At 41.2% G+C, this 17,336-nt stretch overlaps 1 protein-coding gene across 1 annotated transcript; it reads left to right on the top strand.

Moving 5' to 3' along the window:
• The first annotated feature begins 2,165 nt into the window (after positions 1-2,165).
• On the top strand, positions 2,166-2,874 carry LOC105057490 (protein RALF-like 33). Its single transcript, XM_010940115.4, has one exon. The coding sequence runs from the start codon at positions 2,316-2,318 to the stop codon at positions 2,694-2,696; it is 381 nt and encodes a 126-aa protein (XP_010938417.1). The 5' UTR covers positions 2,166-2,315; the 3' UTR covers positions 2,697-2,874.
• The last annotated feature ends 14,462 nt before the right edge of the window (positions 2,875-17,336 follow it).

The raw sequence follows: 17,336 nt of genomic DNA on the forward strand, positions 1-17,336 counted from the left end.
GCGGCAGTGCAGCAAATTATAAAGGAGTTGATTCGTTTTCTGTCGATCTTAAACTTTGCATAATTTACTAACTTAACATTGCTTATTGGAGATAACAAGATTGATTTGCAATCTGCTTGCTGTTTTTTGGCTTCATTGCTCTGAAATGGAGTGTGTTACCATGTTAGCCCAATGAAACAAACGAATAGTGTTGTAGTAGAGACTCAAATGGTTCGCTCTCTGTGCCTATCATAGCGAGATATTATTTGCTTTAATTTACATATTGAGATGTTGTCTTATATTATAATCTCAGTATATCAGAATTTATCTTGGTCTTTGGGCCTCATAGTTTTATCTTATATAAAAGATATTTTTTTGAGAGAGAATGCATCGATCCATATAAACCAAAATCTCTCTGACTCACAACCAATGTGAGATTAAAGTGCTTTCCTCCGTAAAAACAGTAATTTGAGAATTATTTAATAAGTAACTAGATATGTGCATGAGTGGATACAAGTAAGAGTAAAGATGGATAGCTGTTATATTAATCGAATATTAAACGGCAGAAACTTAGTGCACAAGAAAGTTCTTAGAATCCGTTAGTGCCAATCTCTCGAGATCCTTTATAAAAATACTTAGGGCTGCTTATAAAGTGTAAATGAAAAGCTTTCTCAAGCTCATACATGTTGATATGCAACTCGAATCACTTCTTATTCAATGCATTAAATCCTTTGAGTTACACCAAACTTCTTGTACCACATGTCTAGAGAATTTTTGGGTCACAAATAGGCAATCCCTAGCATAACTCCTTTTCACCATCTAATACAAATTGGGGTTGGGAGGGTGGAAGGATGTTGGGATGTTAAGTCCTTTAGATTTAAAAGTCCCGTATTTATTAAAATAAGAGACTTGGAATATTTTGTCCCTTCGAGGGATTTCTTTCTCACCTGATCTTGCGTTAAAGTTCCTTTTAAGTTAGATGTCTATTACAAAGGATTTTTTGATTTGGTTGTGTTATCATAAATTATAGTTATTATTTTTTTACTATTAAATCAGCTACTAATCTTTGGTATAAGATAAAAATAAAAAAAAACTTGAGCAATATATCAATGCACAGAGAAAGTCCCACTAGCCCACATATTATTTGTTTGGTAAGTCAGCATTCAAGTTCAATCACTCTCACATATCAGTAGTCGATAGTGATGCAAATTTTTTTCCCTTATAAAGAAGATATTATTGATAAAATAATAATTATTAATAAATAAAAGATTAAAATATTAGAGCATTAAAAATATAAATAAAAAAAAAGTTGCACCGATAAAATGATATACTATTGCCATCGAATCAATGAGAATATAATTATTTACTAAACACGTAGGATTTAAAAGAAGTGTAACCAGAAGTTATATTGATGGACAACTTTAGGAACTAAAAAGACAAAAGGAAAGGATGTAAAATAATATAATGTACAAAGTTCAATTGCAACATGCCATTATACCGTGTTGACAAGACATTGATGCTTAAATCTGACACTGAATATCCAAATTAGTCTTATATTATTATTTAATAAAATGAACAAAATTATAAAAATTTAAAAAATTTATGAATGAGAACATAACTAAATTACATTTAAAAATAAGAAATCCATCAAAACATATCGACTTTTTTGACCCATTTTGGTGCATCAAAAAAATCCTCCCACATTGTTCATGTTTGTAGCATTTTCATTCTCACTTGTTCATGCAAGCTGCGCGTATTGACAATAGTTTATTGCTAGCTAGTTTGAAAACAAATTGATCATCTTCATGATTAGTTTAAGTATTTAGTTGTCTCAATTTTGTTTATTCACATGTGAAAGCAAGAAATTCATGTCATTTTCGCAATACCAAGCTTGTTTTTTAGTTGTTCTTGAAGCTGTCATCTTTATACTCTAATCTGTTGCCAGGCTGAAAACCAACAAAACCACAGAACTCTAGTCAGACCATTCTAGAAAGTAGTAGCACTACGTGAGGACGAGGAAAGAGAAAAGAATACAACGTCCACCGGGGTGGTGACTGGACTCCATTACGGACAAAACTATTAAAACGCGGTGATGCTACTCTTCAAAAAGAGAACGCCGTAATAAACCTTCCGGTCAGATGCCATTATCGTAATTTCTCCAAATATTAGGGTCATTTTATCCCATCCTCCATCTTATATCACTCAGTCCCATCTTCTTTTCTCATCCCCGTTCCTTCTCCTCTCCATATCCTTCCCAAAATCTCCACTTTAGAGAGAGAAGACTTTTAGAGAGAGGAAACGCGAAGCATCCAACGACCCGGGGCTCAAGACCAGCAATGGCGGTGCGAAGCAGCCTTCTTTCCCACTTCTTCCTCCTCCTCGCCGCCTCCATCGCTCTGCTCGCCGCCACTTCCGAGGCGGTCTCCGCCTCCGCCGCCGGGTCGATCGGCGGCGGCGCGGCCGAGCTGGGTTGGATCCCTGGCCAGACGGCGTGCCGGGGGACGGTCGCGGAGTGCATCGCCGGCGACGAGTTCGATTTCGAGTCGGAGATCAGCCGCCGGATCCTGGCTTCCTGGCGCTACATCAGCTATAACGCGCTGCGACGCGACAGCGTCCCTTGCTCTCGCCGCGGCGCCTCGTACTACAACTGCCGCCCCGGCGCCTACGCCAACCCCTACCACCGCGGCTGCTCCGCCATCACCCGGTGCCGGCGTTAGGGCTCTCCTTCTTCTCCTCCTCCTCCTCCCCCTTATCTCTACTCTATTTTATCTCTTTTCCCCTTTTTTTTTCAAGTTCAAAATCGATTATATTGGGTTCTGTTTGAGTGTGTACTTGGAAATTGATACATTGTTGTTTGTTATTATACATGGAATATTATTGATGCTTGGTAGCCAATATTGCACATATTTGACGCAAAAATATTATATTTTTTTTTTTTATGGATTTGTGTTTTAATATCACATGTTTAGTATATTGTTGTTGGAATCTTTGAAGGAAGGTGAGAGATTATAGGATTTTTTTTTAAAATTTTTTGTTCATTCCTTATTTTGTTTTGGAAATAAATGATTAAATAATCTTTTTCTTTTTTGGTTATAGAAAATTAAGTTAGCGGTTTGCTTTGCATTTTGGACAGTTTGTGAGCTTTGCAACTCCCTTTTCTTTTTCTTTTTTCTTTTTTTTCTGTCTCCAATTGAATTCCACTTGTCCAGTCTTTTGCTCCCACTTCGAGGAAAGGTGGAAGCTGGGATAAGAGAGAAATATGATGGAAAGATGAAATAATAATGTCTTTATATGTTTTTTATTATTTTTCCTCCTTTTATTTTCTGATAATTTAAGAAGGAAATCCCCATGTAGAAGAAAAAGAATATATATATATATATATATATATATATATATATATATATATATATATATATATATATTGGAGTCCTCTCATCTCAGACCTCTTTGATTGGTTGGGGACAGGGGAAGGTGGAAGGAACTGTGTGGTGGCTTCTTTGTCTGATAGGGATTGTGTGAGGCCATGAGTAGGCAGCACATGGGATGCATAATGAGGCTTAGATAGGTAGGATTTGGACTTAAACTTTTCCTTTTGTAATGGATTTGGGCTTAAATTGGTCCATCGACCCTAGCTTTGAATTGGAAATGAGGGGTCTTTTACCTTTTAATAATTTTGCGACTCGATTTTGACCTTACTCGAATCACGAGGAGGTTTTCTGATAGGTAGCTACTAGAAGTTTCTAGAAGTCACTGGTAACTAGAATTTATTTATTTATTTATTTTTTAAGATTCAACTCATTAACTTCTTGGAGAAGATAGATGCTGGCCATTGCTAAGATGATAATATTGCGTGCACACCATCAATCACCGGCGAGATGTACGGGCGTGGGTTTCATGCATCGTGGTCGTCTATGTGATGGTCCCACCGCAATACACGGCGGTGATTGATGGCGTACATCAGTGTAGCGCTGATTGCCCCCATCAAATCTTATCAAATCTTGAAGGAGACATCTATCATCTATTGGTTGGTTCTTTCCCTTGTCTTCGGCAATAGGATTTGGCCGAAGAAACCAGCTGCTTACAGACTGGCACCGTTCCAATAACGTCCCCTCTCTCTCTCTCTTCTTCTTTTTTTTTTTTTTTTTTTTTTTTTTAAGGGATGGAAAGAGAGGGCATTGCATCACCATAAACCAGTAGCATAACTGATAATGACCATAACCTGAAGCCAGCGAATATCGACCACACTAATTTACATAATAGAAGAAGGTATATCTCTGCAAAGTAAATGGCATAGAATGCTTCCTATGGCTATCAAAATGAGACAAACTTCGTCACTTGGTTGATTCCCTTGCCTGGAGATATGGGAGACCGTGAAGAGAAGTCGAAGAGCATATAGAATCAGGTTCGGCAAGCATGAGATATGATATGTTCTTTTGTTCATCTGTCATCAGGTAATTATCTCTTGCAACTTTATCAACGAGTGATAATTGAAAGGATTGCTGGATGCTAGCAGCTAATATTGTTTAATGCAATTCAGAGCTAGAATTTATTTGAGATTGTTCTGATTTTATGCTCAAAGCTTCCTTCCTTTCTTTTTTTGTGTGTGGGGGTGGGGGCGATTGAGTAAAGGAGTGGAAGAAGATTGTATGGAGTTGCTCACTTTTTTTTTTTTTTGTAATTCCATGATCAACACCAAAGGCTAATCCAGAAAAGTATCATTGATTTACGATGAGTTATTTGGACTCTTGGCTTTCAAATTATCACCTTGACAACTTCCAAGCAAGAGAGGGTCGATTATTGCGAGTTGCTATTCTTGATGTATTGCTAACAGTCAGTGAGGAAAAGCGACGAGGAAGGTTGTCAAGAACTTGCTTGCGGAAGGGAAGATATTTAGCATAAAGATAAAAAATCTATAAACAAAATTCCTTCAATCAACCAAGATTTTATAATCAAATATGGGTATTGCCTATCTTTGAACTATCACAACAAACACAGGAAGAGTAGGAGGTGACCCGCGAAGAGAGAGAGCAGTGGGGAGAGATTGGGGGAAGAGAGCCAGAGGGGAGAGGAGAAAGGATTGGGTGGTAGAGAATCACCAAAGGGGAAGGAGGGAGGATGGTTTTTCTCGGGCCAGGTTCAGGCCCGGTGCCAAGATCGGACTTAAGGCCTGGTTCCAACTCGAGCTTTGCTTGGTTACAGGCTCAGGTTTCGGGTCCGGCCAAGCATCCAATCGTGCCGTGCTAGATGGGCCTCAGACCGGCCCGGGCCCATTTCCAACCCTAATGGAAGGAGAAGGATAAGTAGTGTAACAGTAGTTGCCATGAAAAGTATAACTTATCATGGGTTGTCACAGATGGAGAATACCCTTCCATTTCTATCTTCCCATGCTGACCAGTGTGGGGAATGTGCGTACCATTCTTGGTTTTGAAGTGAGATGTGTGCCGTCTTTCATACTTCCATAATCTTATGCTGGTCTATTATAGGTTAGGATTAGTTGATAAATGTATTTTAGCTTTCTCAACTTGTGCTCCTTATTTAGTGGTCTTTTTTATGCAATGGTCTATGCAATTGCCAATGTTTTGGAGATTCTTAATTAAGTTCTCCGTTTTTTAATCTCAAATTTGATGGTTTCAGATCATCCGAGCCCATGCATGTTTCCTTTTATTTGCATGAAGAACTCAAAGTCATGAAGCATACAAAATGTATTGCTATTATCCCTTCATTGTTGCAAATATTGACTTGCTGAATGAAATTATTTTCTTCAAAGCTCAGCTCTTTTGAACCAAACCAAATTTATAATCCTGTCCCTTGACTTAAATTTTTGCCTTGTGTCATTTTTATCAAAGAAAATACTGTCAATGGAGATCTTTTCTGATCTTTCTTTTTTGTCTTTGAGACTTAAATCTATATTTTCAAGGCTTCCATAATCTCATCTTCCATGACAGCTTTAATAAGAGAATTATTTTGTTGCTCTGATATAGTGGATTGAATATAGGTGAATCCATCACCTCCACATTATTCATGTTGGCCATCCACCGTTGCTGAAAGTGTTCAGTTAAGGTAGATCTAATTAAGTCAATGTCATTCATTTAGTTTACTTGACTATCCTTCAGGGTATAAATTCTATTGCTTCGCCTCTTTAATATAGTTGATCCATGAAAATATTTAGGGTTTGTATCACCTTCTATGGGCCAAGCAGTGCACGCTTTCTATCTCTAAAAAAATTTCTGCATATACAAGCTTTTCTTAAAGTCACGAAGCAAAGCCAGGAGTTGCATATGCTGATGATCTGAGAGTCCACTCTGTTGAACTTCCAATAGTTGGAGCTGATAGATCCGGTCATTAATTTGCTGCCTCTTTTTGAACAAGTGACCCATACTATATTTCCATTTGTTTAGAGCCTTCCTAGTATTATGTAGTAGAAAAGGGAGTTTAACAATTGGGAATGGTTCCCGCTACACTTCCAAGCCTTACTAACCACATCCCGAATACATTCACAAATCATCCCTATTTTCTAAAACGACAAGGCACCAATCCATGACAATCTTAGCTAATAGATTTACTAACGGAGAGCAATGATCTAAGAAAAATAGTGCGCTATTGAGGTGGCATCCCAGCATAACGGACTTTTGTTTCCAACGGCATGATCCAAATTCGAGTTACAGTGGATATTGGACTGCGATTAAATACCAAGGCACGAATGATGCTCAAATAAAGCGTATTCTGATGGTCTGGATACGGCGTTCGAAAATGATATCTGGTCTGTTGGCCCTCGATGGTACTAGGGTGACATATTCATCCGTTGAGTTCGTCCATATTGTAGGGAGGAGGCCGTCTATTCATCCAAACTCGATCCCGAATCGAATATTCTCCAGTAAGGATTGGGGCCCTATGGTCACGTGCAGGATAGGTAGATGCGTCGGATCGCTCACCTCCAACTCCCGTTTCTTTTTAGCAAAAAAAAAAAAAAAGCTGTTGGGGTAAGTCAATCGACCCCCGACTCAGGTCAACCAACTACCGACTTTAACTCAACAACAGCCGACCGACCAGACATACAACTCCAACTATATATCGGCTGAATATACGATTCTGACTCTTCATCGACCAACTGAGCAAACCGCACCGGTCTACTGCCAACTGACCGACTAATGATTTGACTACTACCGATCGACAGCGGATGATTAGACCATCGGCATAATAGAACTATTAGCCGACGGGCATAACAGAACTACTAGCCGACGGTCACTCATAGATTCTACAGATATATGGTCGATTCTATCGATATATGGTCGACTAATCTGCTCAACATACCATAACCATCACGAATGGTTATCGACTATGTCCAGCTATTAAGAGGAAGTAACATCCCACTAATTCTATTAGCGCCATAAAATGCAGGATCACGTCCGACAGTTACAACAATCTCATCTATAAAAGAGGGTAAGGGAACAGGACTGGTAAGCCAACTTTGGGGCCAAAACTCTACTACTCTTCTTACATTCAACTCCTGTTTACCAATTTTTCTCTCTGATTTAGGCATCAGAGGGTCCCTGCCAGACACAAATCCGATCTGTGTGGATGCTGTCTTGTAGGTGTTCGTTCTCGATGACTGATGACGGAGAGATGGCCACAACAGATTGACGCACCAGATAGGAGAAGAGATCATATTCACTATGGTGAAAATTAGGGCCCAGCATTCTACTACAACCGGGTCGGTGAGACACTCTTCCCGTTGGAAAGAGGTCCCTCCCCCTCCTTCAGTAGCAGAGCGTAGTTCTTCACGTCCTGTGATCACTACAGACGTCCAGATCGCTGCACTTGTGCAGCAAATGAATGTCCTCACGGAGGTAGTCAAAAGTCTCTAACAACAACAAACCCAGCAGCAACAGCCACCGACGGAGCAATCGATGGCACAGTCGGTGCCATCCAGGCACAGCCACCGTCATCTACGGCGATCACCGTCTCCTTCTCCAGAGCGACCATCTCGGCTTTTCTGTCGAGATGAACAATGACATTCTCGGCACTCTCGACGTGCCACTCATCATTCCCGACGTTCCTCCTCTCCTTCCCATCTCAATAGTATTAGGAAGGGAAAACAACCGCGAACGCCCTCTGTGTCTCCTTCAAACTCGTCGGGTGGTTCTACCTCCAGAGTTTCCCAACAGCGATTCGATGATTATGAACGTAAATTTCAAGAGATTAATCACCAACTTGCTCAGCTCCAAGTGAAAGGTCAGAAGTCCTCCAACGACTACGACTTCCACACCGTCCAGCCACTTTCTTGGTACGTCTTGGACAACCGATCCCATCTCGATTCAAGATGCCTCAGGTGGAGCTATACGACGGATCCACCGATCTGATCGACCATCTTGAGAGCTACAAGGCTCTCATGATGATTCAGGGGACGATCGACGTCCTCTTATGCATCGACTTCCCGACAACTCTTCAGAAAGCTGTTCGAGCCTGATACTCCGGACTTCAGTCAAGAAGCATATATTCTTTCGAACAGTTAGAATATTTTTTCGTGGCTCACTTCAGTACTAGCCGAAGGCCGCCACGAACTTTTGATAGTCTCTTCTTGATTAAGCAAGGAGAGACTGAAACACTTCGGGATTTCGTGGCTCGTTTTAATGCGGTCACGCTTGAGATCAAAGACTTCAATGAAAACATGGCTATCTCGATCATGAAAAAAGATCTGAAGAGATCTCGATTCACGTATTCTTTGGACAAGACTCTTCTCTAGACTTATGCCAAACTTCTGGAGCGTGCATACAAATATATGCGTGCAGACGAAGGAGCTTCTGACCGGCGCCAGATAGAAGATAAAAGTCAGAAGAAAAAGAAACAGAAGAAGGGAGGAGCTCCAGCCGAATCAAGTCGGCCACCATCCAATAAGCGAGCTTCACCCCAATGATAGAGTTTAAGGTCGGGTTATGGTAGGTATGACTCATATACTCCTCTTTTCGCTCATCATGCGCAGATCGTTATGGAGATCAAAGGAGCAGAATATCTACGACACCCTCCACTGATGAAGGCGTTGTCAAGGAACCGTGATCGAAAAAAGTATTGTCAGTTCCATCGTGATCACGGTCATGATACAAAATAATACATCCAGCTCAGGATGAGATAGAAGCCCTGATTCGATGAGGCTACCTCGAGAAATACTGGAGAGATCTGCCGACTCAACCTCCTGCTGATCGATGACCTCAACTGCAAACTGAGGAAGCTATAAATAATCAACCGACTGCAGGGGTGATCAATATGATCTTCAGACTACTGGACAGGGGGGTAACTCCCAAAGAAAAGTCGGCAAAACGATGATGACTCGACAATGTAATAACTTTTTCAGAAAAAGATGTTCGGAGAATTCAGACTCTCTACGATGATGCTCTTGTTGTTTCGACAACAATAGCAAACTATGATGTAAAAAAAATTCTTGTAGATAATGAAAGTTCAACTGATGTTTTGTTTTATTCGACTTTCTTCCGAATGTGACTGCCGACTGATTGACTCAGAAGAGTCTCGACGCCACTGGTCGACTTTACAGGAGATGCTGCCACAGTGGAGGGAGAAATTTTTCTCCCCTTAACTGTCAGGATGAACCACAACATAACACTATTTTCATAACGTTCATGGTGGTTCAAGTACCTTCGGTTTATAATGCCATATTTGGACGATCTAGGCTTAATGCTTTGAGAGCAGTGGTTTCGACATACCATTTGTTAGTCTGATTTCCGACAAGATATGAAGTCGGAGAGATGTGTGGAGATCAACAACTCATCTGACATTGCTTCCTTGTCTCCACCCAGAATAATAAACCTAAAGACTCTCTGTCTGTCGATAAATTAGACTAAAGAGAGAATCAGGAGAGGGGTGAACTTGCTGAACAACTGGTTTCTATCACGATTAAAGAAGAGGAGCCCGAGAAAATGGTCTGAATTGGATCACAATTACTCGACTCAAAGCGGCAACAATTAATAAAATTGCTTAGAGCCAACATCGATATTTTTGCTTGGTCGGCCACCGACATGTCCGGGATTTTTTTAGAAATAATAACTCATCGACTTAACATCAATCCAAATGTTAAGCCGGTGAGACAGAAGAAGCGACCTTTTGCTCCTGAAAGATAAAAGATCATTGATGAAGAAGTCGACAAACTCCTCGCAGCAGACTTCATCAGAGAAGCTACATATCCCGACTGGCTTGCCAATATGGTAATGGCAAGGAAAGCCAATGAGAAGTGGATGATCTGCATCGACTATACTGATCTGAATGTAGCTTATCCGAAGGACAGCTTTTCATTGTCAAAGATTGATCAATTGGTTGATGCGACTTCTGACCATCAACTTTTGAGTTTCATGGATGCTTTCGTTGGATATAATCAAATCCGCATGGCACCAGAAGATGAGGAGCATACGGCTTTTGTGACCGACAAAGGTATATACTGCTACAAAGTAATATCTTTCGGTCCGAAAAATACTGGTGCTACCTATCAACGGCTCGTCAACAAGATCTTCAAGATATAGATCAGACGAAACATGAAAGTATATGTGGACGACATGCTGGTGAAGAGTCCTTGAATTTCAGATCATATTCGGGACCTGGAGGAAACTTTCGACACACTCCGATGGTATCGGATGAAATTAAACCCGACTAAGTGTGCATTTGGGGTAACCTCCGAAAAATTCCTCAGATTTCTTGTTTCATAACGAGGAATCGAGGCTAATCCCAAAAAGATCATAGCTATTATCGACATGAAGCACTTGAGTTCAAAGAAAGAGATATAGCAACTCAACGGAAGGATTACCGCACTCAGTCAATTTATTTCTAGGTCGGTCGAGAGATGCTTGTCATTATTCAACATTTTGTGGCAAACGAAAGATTTTTCATGATCAGATGAATGCCGACAATCCTTCGAAAATTTGAAAAAAATACTTGGCTTCTCCACCTCTGCTCACAAAATCAAGTGTTGAAGAGACATTGTATCTCTATTTGGCGACTTCAGCTGAAGCAGTTAGTTCGGTGCTCATCCAAGAGGATGAGAATCGAATCCATCAATCAATCTACTACACCAGCAAAGTACTTCACAATGTCGAAGTCCGATACTCAAGGGTGGAGAAAATGATCTACGTCCTAATTAAATCGGTACAACGACTTCATCCGTACTTTCAAACCCATTGATTGTAGTTCTGACAGATCAGTTGCTGAAGGCAATCTTACATCGACCTGACACGTCGGATCAGATGGCAAAGTGGATAGTAAAACTTGGCGAGTTCTACATTCAATATTGCCCATGACTGTCCATAAAGGCGCAAGTCCTAATCAATTTTATCGCCGAATGTACTATATCCGATAATAAGTCAGAAGATACAGATGATAATACAATAAAGGAGGCTACAACTTCCGACCCCGATCTAAGGTTGACCTGGGTGCTGCATATTGACGGAGCATCTAATTCACAAGATAGTTGAGCCGACTTTATACTCACAAATTCTGAAGGGATAGTCACTGAATACGCCCTTCGATTCAACTTTAAAGCCTCAAATAATCAACCCAAATATGAAGCACTTTTAGCTGGCTTGAAGATAGCCAAGGAGCTTGAGATTGACAGTTTGAAGATCTTCATTGACTCACAACTGATTGTTGGACCGGTCAAGGGTGAATTTGAGGCCCGCGACCCCATTATGATGAAGTATCTTCAGAAGGTGAAAGATTTTACAACAAGCTTGAAGTATTTCGAGATCTTTCATATTTCAGAATCGAAAATGCTCGGACCGACATACTTTCATGATTGGCTACTACCGCTTTTAACTTGCTGGGTCGGACATTTGTTGAATGTCTCGAACAGCCAAGTATCGATAAAGTCGAGGAGGTATTGCAGCTCACTATCGAATCAAGTTGAATGGATCCGATCGTTCAATATATGACCGATGGGACCCTTCCTGTGAACTCCTCAGAGGCTAAATGACTCCGATGGACGGCCTCTCAATATACAATAATGAATAGATATCTTTACAAAAGGTCGTTCTTTCTCTCCTTACTGAAGTGTTTGGGACTTACAGATGCCGACTATGCACTCAGAGAAGTACACGAAAAAATTTGTGGAAATCACTTAGGGGGTAAGTCTCTGGCTTATAAAATTCTGCGACAAGGATATTATTGGCCCACCATAAAAAAATATATAGCTGAACTCATCCGAAGGTGTGAACCATGTCAAAAGTATGCAAATTACAACATCAACCGGCTAGTCAGCTGACATCGATTGTAGTACCATGGCCTTTAGTATAATGGGGGATTGACATACTTGGTCCTTTTCCCCCGACATCTGATCAGAGAAAATTTATAATGATCGCCATCGATTACTTTACCAAATGGATAGAAGTCGAACCTCTAGCACAAATCACTGAAAGCAAGATGGAGGACTTCATTCAAAAATTCATCATTTACAGATTCGATTTGCCACACACCATCATCACTGACAATGGTAGACAATTTGACAACCAAAATTTCAGAGAGTTTTGTATGAAGTTTCATATTACCACAAACTCATGTCGGTCAGCTATCCACAATCAAATGGTGAGGTAGAAGTAACCAACCGGACAATCCTGCACAGACTGAAAATCTGACTGAATAAAATCAAAGATCTCTGGGTGAAAAAATTATATCCGATCTTATGGGCGTATCGAACGACTCTCCACATACCGACTGGAGAATCTCTCTACAATTTAGCTTATGGGACAGAAGCAATAATACCGCTCAAGATCGGATTGCCATCAACAAGAGTCGAACAATATAGTGAACCGAATAACTTCGAATGTCAAAGAGCCGATTTAGATCTCCTTCCCAAACTCCGACAGTAAGCTCAAGTTCGGATGGCTGCATATCGGCAAAGGATAGTCCGGTATTATAATGCAAGAGTCAAGTCGAAGATCTTCCGATCAGAAAATTTGGTCTTAAGAAAAGCAGAAGTCTCAAAATTCTTAATTAAGAAAAACTATCTCCGAACTGGGAAGGATCTTACAGAATATCTGAAACTCTTAGACCGGATGCATATCGGCTAGAAATCCTTGAAGGATCGACATTCTCCAAACATGGAACGTCGATAATCTGAAGATGTATTATCAATAAAATCATCAATATGTACATTATTTGAAATAGAATCAGAATTTTAGAATCACAAGTCTTTGACAAGTTTTATCAACTACTGGCTATATGTCGACTTTCATTGCCAAAGCCGAGTTATCTACTGTACTTTGACATGAAGTTTATCTCAGCCTTCACTATAAAAGCCAAATAATCAACTGCTTCGGTGACGACTGTATTTCAGTTCTCCTGCAAAAATTGACATATCGACTGCAATCTCAATCGACATCGACTATACAGGCTTTCACTATAAAAGCCGTACTGCCGATTATACCTTAATTCTCAATGTCGGCTCTCCATTATAAAAGCTGACTATAGTCGAAAGACTAATATGCCGACTTAGCTCCAACTAAGTGGAACGAAAATGCTAAAACGATCAAAGTCGGATTGAAATTATACCGACATGGCTACAGCTAGTCGAAGGATATTCGGCTTGCCACCAATTATCAAATAATCCGACGTACAAATCCGATCAAATATCGAGTACAGGATATTCGACTTACCATCATTATTCTAACTTCTATCAAGTACGTCAAAGACTACGTGACTAACATATATTCTACAGGTCCTACCGAATGATCGAATCATTGATTAATATTCGATGGTTATTTTACATTGCAGACATTTCAAAAAATAAGAGTTCAGACTTAAAATATTTTCATTCATTGTCAACAAAAAGTTACAAAATTAGACCAAAGTCCGACTACAAGTATCAGACTACAAAAAAAAGGGCAAAATACACCGACTAAGCTTCATCATCGTTTTTGTTCCTTTGCTCAGGGATAGCATCGTCGACTGAAACAATTTCAGGCCCAGTCGGTGCTTCTTCTTGTGTCGAAGCAGCTTCCTCTTCAGCAACTCCATCTTTCGATCCTGAAGGGACGATGTTGCTCAAGTCGAGGCTCGAGTATAATTTTTTGACCGCATCTCGGCCGTCTTCATATCTGATGCAATACGAGGCGAAGCCACTTTTGAGGATCTCTTCTTTGAATTCTTTCGAACTTCGAAAATCCTCGACTGTCCGACTCAGTGCTTCCCTTGCCAACTCCGCTTTCGCCTTTGCCAAATCAGCATCTGCACGAGCAGAGGATAATTCTTCTTCGGCCAGTGCCAACCTTTCCAAGCTGGCTCGATGATGTCCATGTTCGGCTTCAAGTTCTTCGATGCATCCGTCTCACTCTCGTCGAAGCTGGTGGATAGAGTGTTTCTTGCTCTTGACCTAGGACTCAAGAGCCGAAATAGTCTCATGAGCCGACTCAAGTTCAGCCCTTAAGGATGCCAAGTCATCAGTTAGTCGAAAAACTTTCTCCTGAAGTTTGGCTTCCCGTTCCACTGTCGATTTGAGTTGTTCAAGCGCAGCCGCTTTCTCAGCATTGGCAGCTGCCACTTTATTCTTCCATGCACTATGGATATCGACGAACTTCATGTAGTCGGCCTTTAGGTCAGACATGTGTGGATCAACTGCAGATAGAAGATAAATCAGATTAAAACATAAAAAAAAAAACTTACCCCGATGATTGTCGGATAAAAGGCCGAAAATATCTCAACCACCGACCGTTTCGTCCGACGCTCCCAATCAGCGGAAGAAGAGTAGCCTGGCACAGTCGCTTGGCCAATATGGAATTAACCAAGGCCGATTCATTGACAGGCACTTGAAGGTCAAAATGAACTACATGGCCCTCCGATGCAACTTCTTCCACCGACAACATCGGAGCTTTCCCCCGATCTGTTATCGACGGCCCCATGTTTGAAAGTGAGGGGAAGCTTGAGCTTGACTGCGCCCCAATTGAAGGAGCAACTGGTGGAGCCATAGATTATTCGAGCTCTCTTGCCTCGGCCCGAACCTCCTCAGGTGGTGGGACTACCGATGTTGTTTCGATAGTTCTCCTTGCTTCCTTTTCCTCAGACGACACAGCAGGGAGCACTATCGGAGCCCACAATGCCAGGACTGGTTCAGGAATCGATGCCGATGGGGCATCGGGTTCCACAGTCGATGTTGAAACACCGACTGGAGCTGGTGCTTGATGCCTCTTTGGTGGTCGTGAAGGCCTGACCTCAGATGTTGCCCTCTTCTTGGCAGCGTGTTGACGAATATCGACATTCGATACTCACATCCTCTGCTGCATAGCTGTAGTTACAACAGAGGTCAATACAATTCAATAAGTAAAAAAAAGTCAGAAATAACCGACCAACTATACTATACCTAGACGAGGAACCAAACTAAGGCCGGCGTCATAAAGGGCCTGTTCGGTTACAAGCTCTTTCTATTTCGGCACCGACATATCTTTCAGTCGGTGAAAGTCCTCCTATCATCGATCTCTACTCAACTGTTGTCATTGGGACCGGTTCGTGGATCACCCCAACGAGAAGAAAAATCCCAAGGAAGGAAAGAAGAAGCAAAGAAGAACTAGTTCTTCCATTCATGAATGGATGATGGAAGACCAGTAATAAAGGATAGACCTTTTCGAGGGTTGAAAAATCACCATCCTCGAGCCTTCGGATGAGGTCGGAGGATAAAGAAGGCTCAAAAAAGAGAAGGACGAAGCATGGTCGACAACATCCGATACAGCAAAGCAAAACTAATTATTAGCCGGACCGAGTTCGGTGCCAGCTGAGTCAGACAAAATCCGTAATAGTGCAAAATATTTCGGATAAATTTTGAGATCGAAAATCGAAGATCCGTCCGAAGATCTTCAACATAGAAGGCCACCTGGCCCGAAGGAGGGTTATTCACCCGACCATCGACTTCAGGGGCAAAAAATTGAAACTGCTCCGAGATACAAAACTGCTCCCGGAGTCGCTCAACATTCGATCCTGAAAGTGAAAGGCCTCCACATCTGGACTCGACTGGGATTCATCAGTCGGATTCTCCGACCGATCTTTCCGAGAAGGAGAAGCCCTAGCCATGAGAACATCTATGAAGAAGACAAAGACTTTAGAGGAAAGGACTCAAAAGAAAGACAAAGTTAACCTAAAAGTTGGGAGCGATAACCTTGGGTGTTGGGGTAACAATTCGACAGAGTTCCAGCATCAAAAATAGTGAAAAGTAAAAATTTGACTACGAGTGACCCTATATATAGGATCCCTCAACGGTCGAGATGAAGGTGGTCAAATCGAAGATCTACCAGATGACGATACGAGGTAACATCTGGACTGACCATTGATCGGATGGTTCGATGCACCTACCCCAGATTGAGCCACGTTATCTCTATCCGCTTGAATAATTTCGATCCAATAACATTCGGACATATGGAATAAATCTATTTGTCAGAATCATATCATCAGATGCTGAATCGACTTTCTAAAATGATGCCTGACATTGATAACTGATATCGAATCGTCCGATCAGTGTGACAAACAACTGTACCTATCAACACGACAAAATAGCCAATCATCCGTATCTCAAAGAAAACGACATCAAAATCGAAATTCGATGTGACAAAAAATAACTATTTTCATCCAACGTGACAAACTACGTGGTAATATACACGTCGACTCACCTTGGACTTGAGAGTGGGGGGCAACTGTTAGGGTAAGTCAATTGACCCTCGACTCAGGTCAACCGACTACCGACTTCGACTCAACAACAGCCGACCGACCAGACATACAACCCCGACTCTACATCAACTGAATATACAGTTTCGACTCTTCATCGACTAACTGAGCGAACCGCACTGGCCTACTGCCGGCTGACCGACTAATGATTCGACTATTACCAATCGACAGCGGACGACTTAGACCATCGGTATAATAGAACTATTAGCCGACAGATATAATAGAACTACTAGCCGACGGTCGCTCATAGATTCTATCGACATATGATCAATTCTACTGACATATGGTCGGCTAATCTGCTCCACATATCATAACCATCACGAATGATTATCGACTATGTCACGACTATTAAGGAGAAGTAATGCTCCACTAATTCTATATTTATGATCTGACAATTTAGCGTAATAAAATACGGGACCACGTCCGACGGTTACAACAATCTCATCTATAAAAAGGGGTAAGGGAACAAGACTGGTAAGTCAATTTTGGAGCCAAAACTCTGCTACTCTTCTTATATTCAACTCCTGTTCACTAACTTTTTTTCTGACTTAAGCATCAGAGGGTCTCCGTCGGACACAAATCCGATCTATGTGGATGTTGTCTTGTAGGTGTTCGTTCTCGACGATAGGTGATGGAGAGTTGGCCGCAACAAAGGCAAA

Source organism: Elaeis guineensis, chromosome 14 (genome assembly GCF_000442705.2).
Source record: "Elaeis guineensis isolate ETL-2024a chromosome 14, EG11, whole genome shotgun sequence".
Lineage (NCBI taxonomy): Eukaryota > Viridiplantae > Streptophyta > Magnoliopsida > Arecales > Arecaceae > Elaeis > Elaeis guineensis.

Coding starts and splice junctions, on each gene's coding strand:
- LOC105057490 (XM_010940115.4), top strand. CDS start 2,316: ATGGCGGTGCGAAGCAGCCTTCTTTCCCACTTCTTCCTCCTCCTCGCC.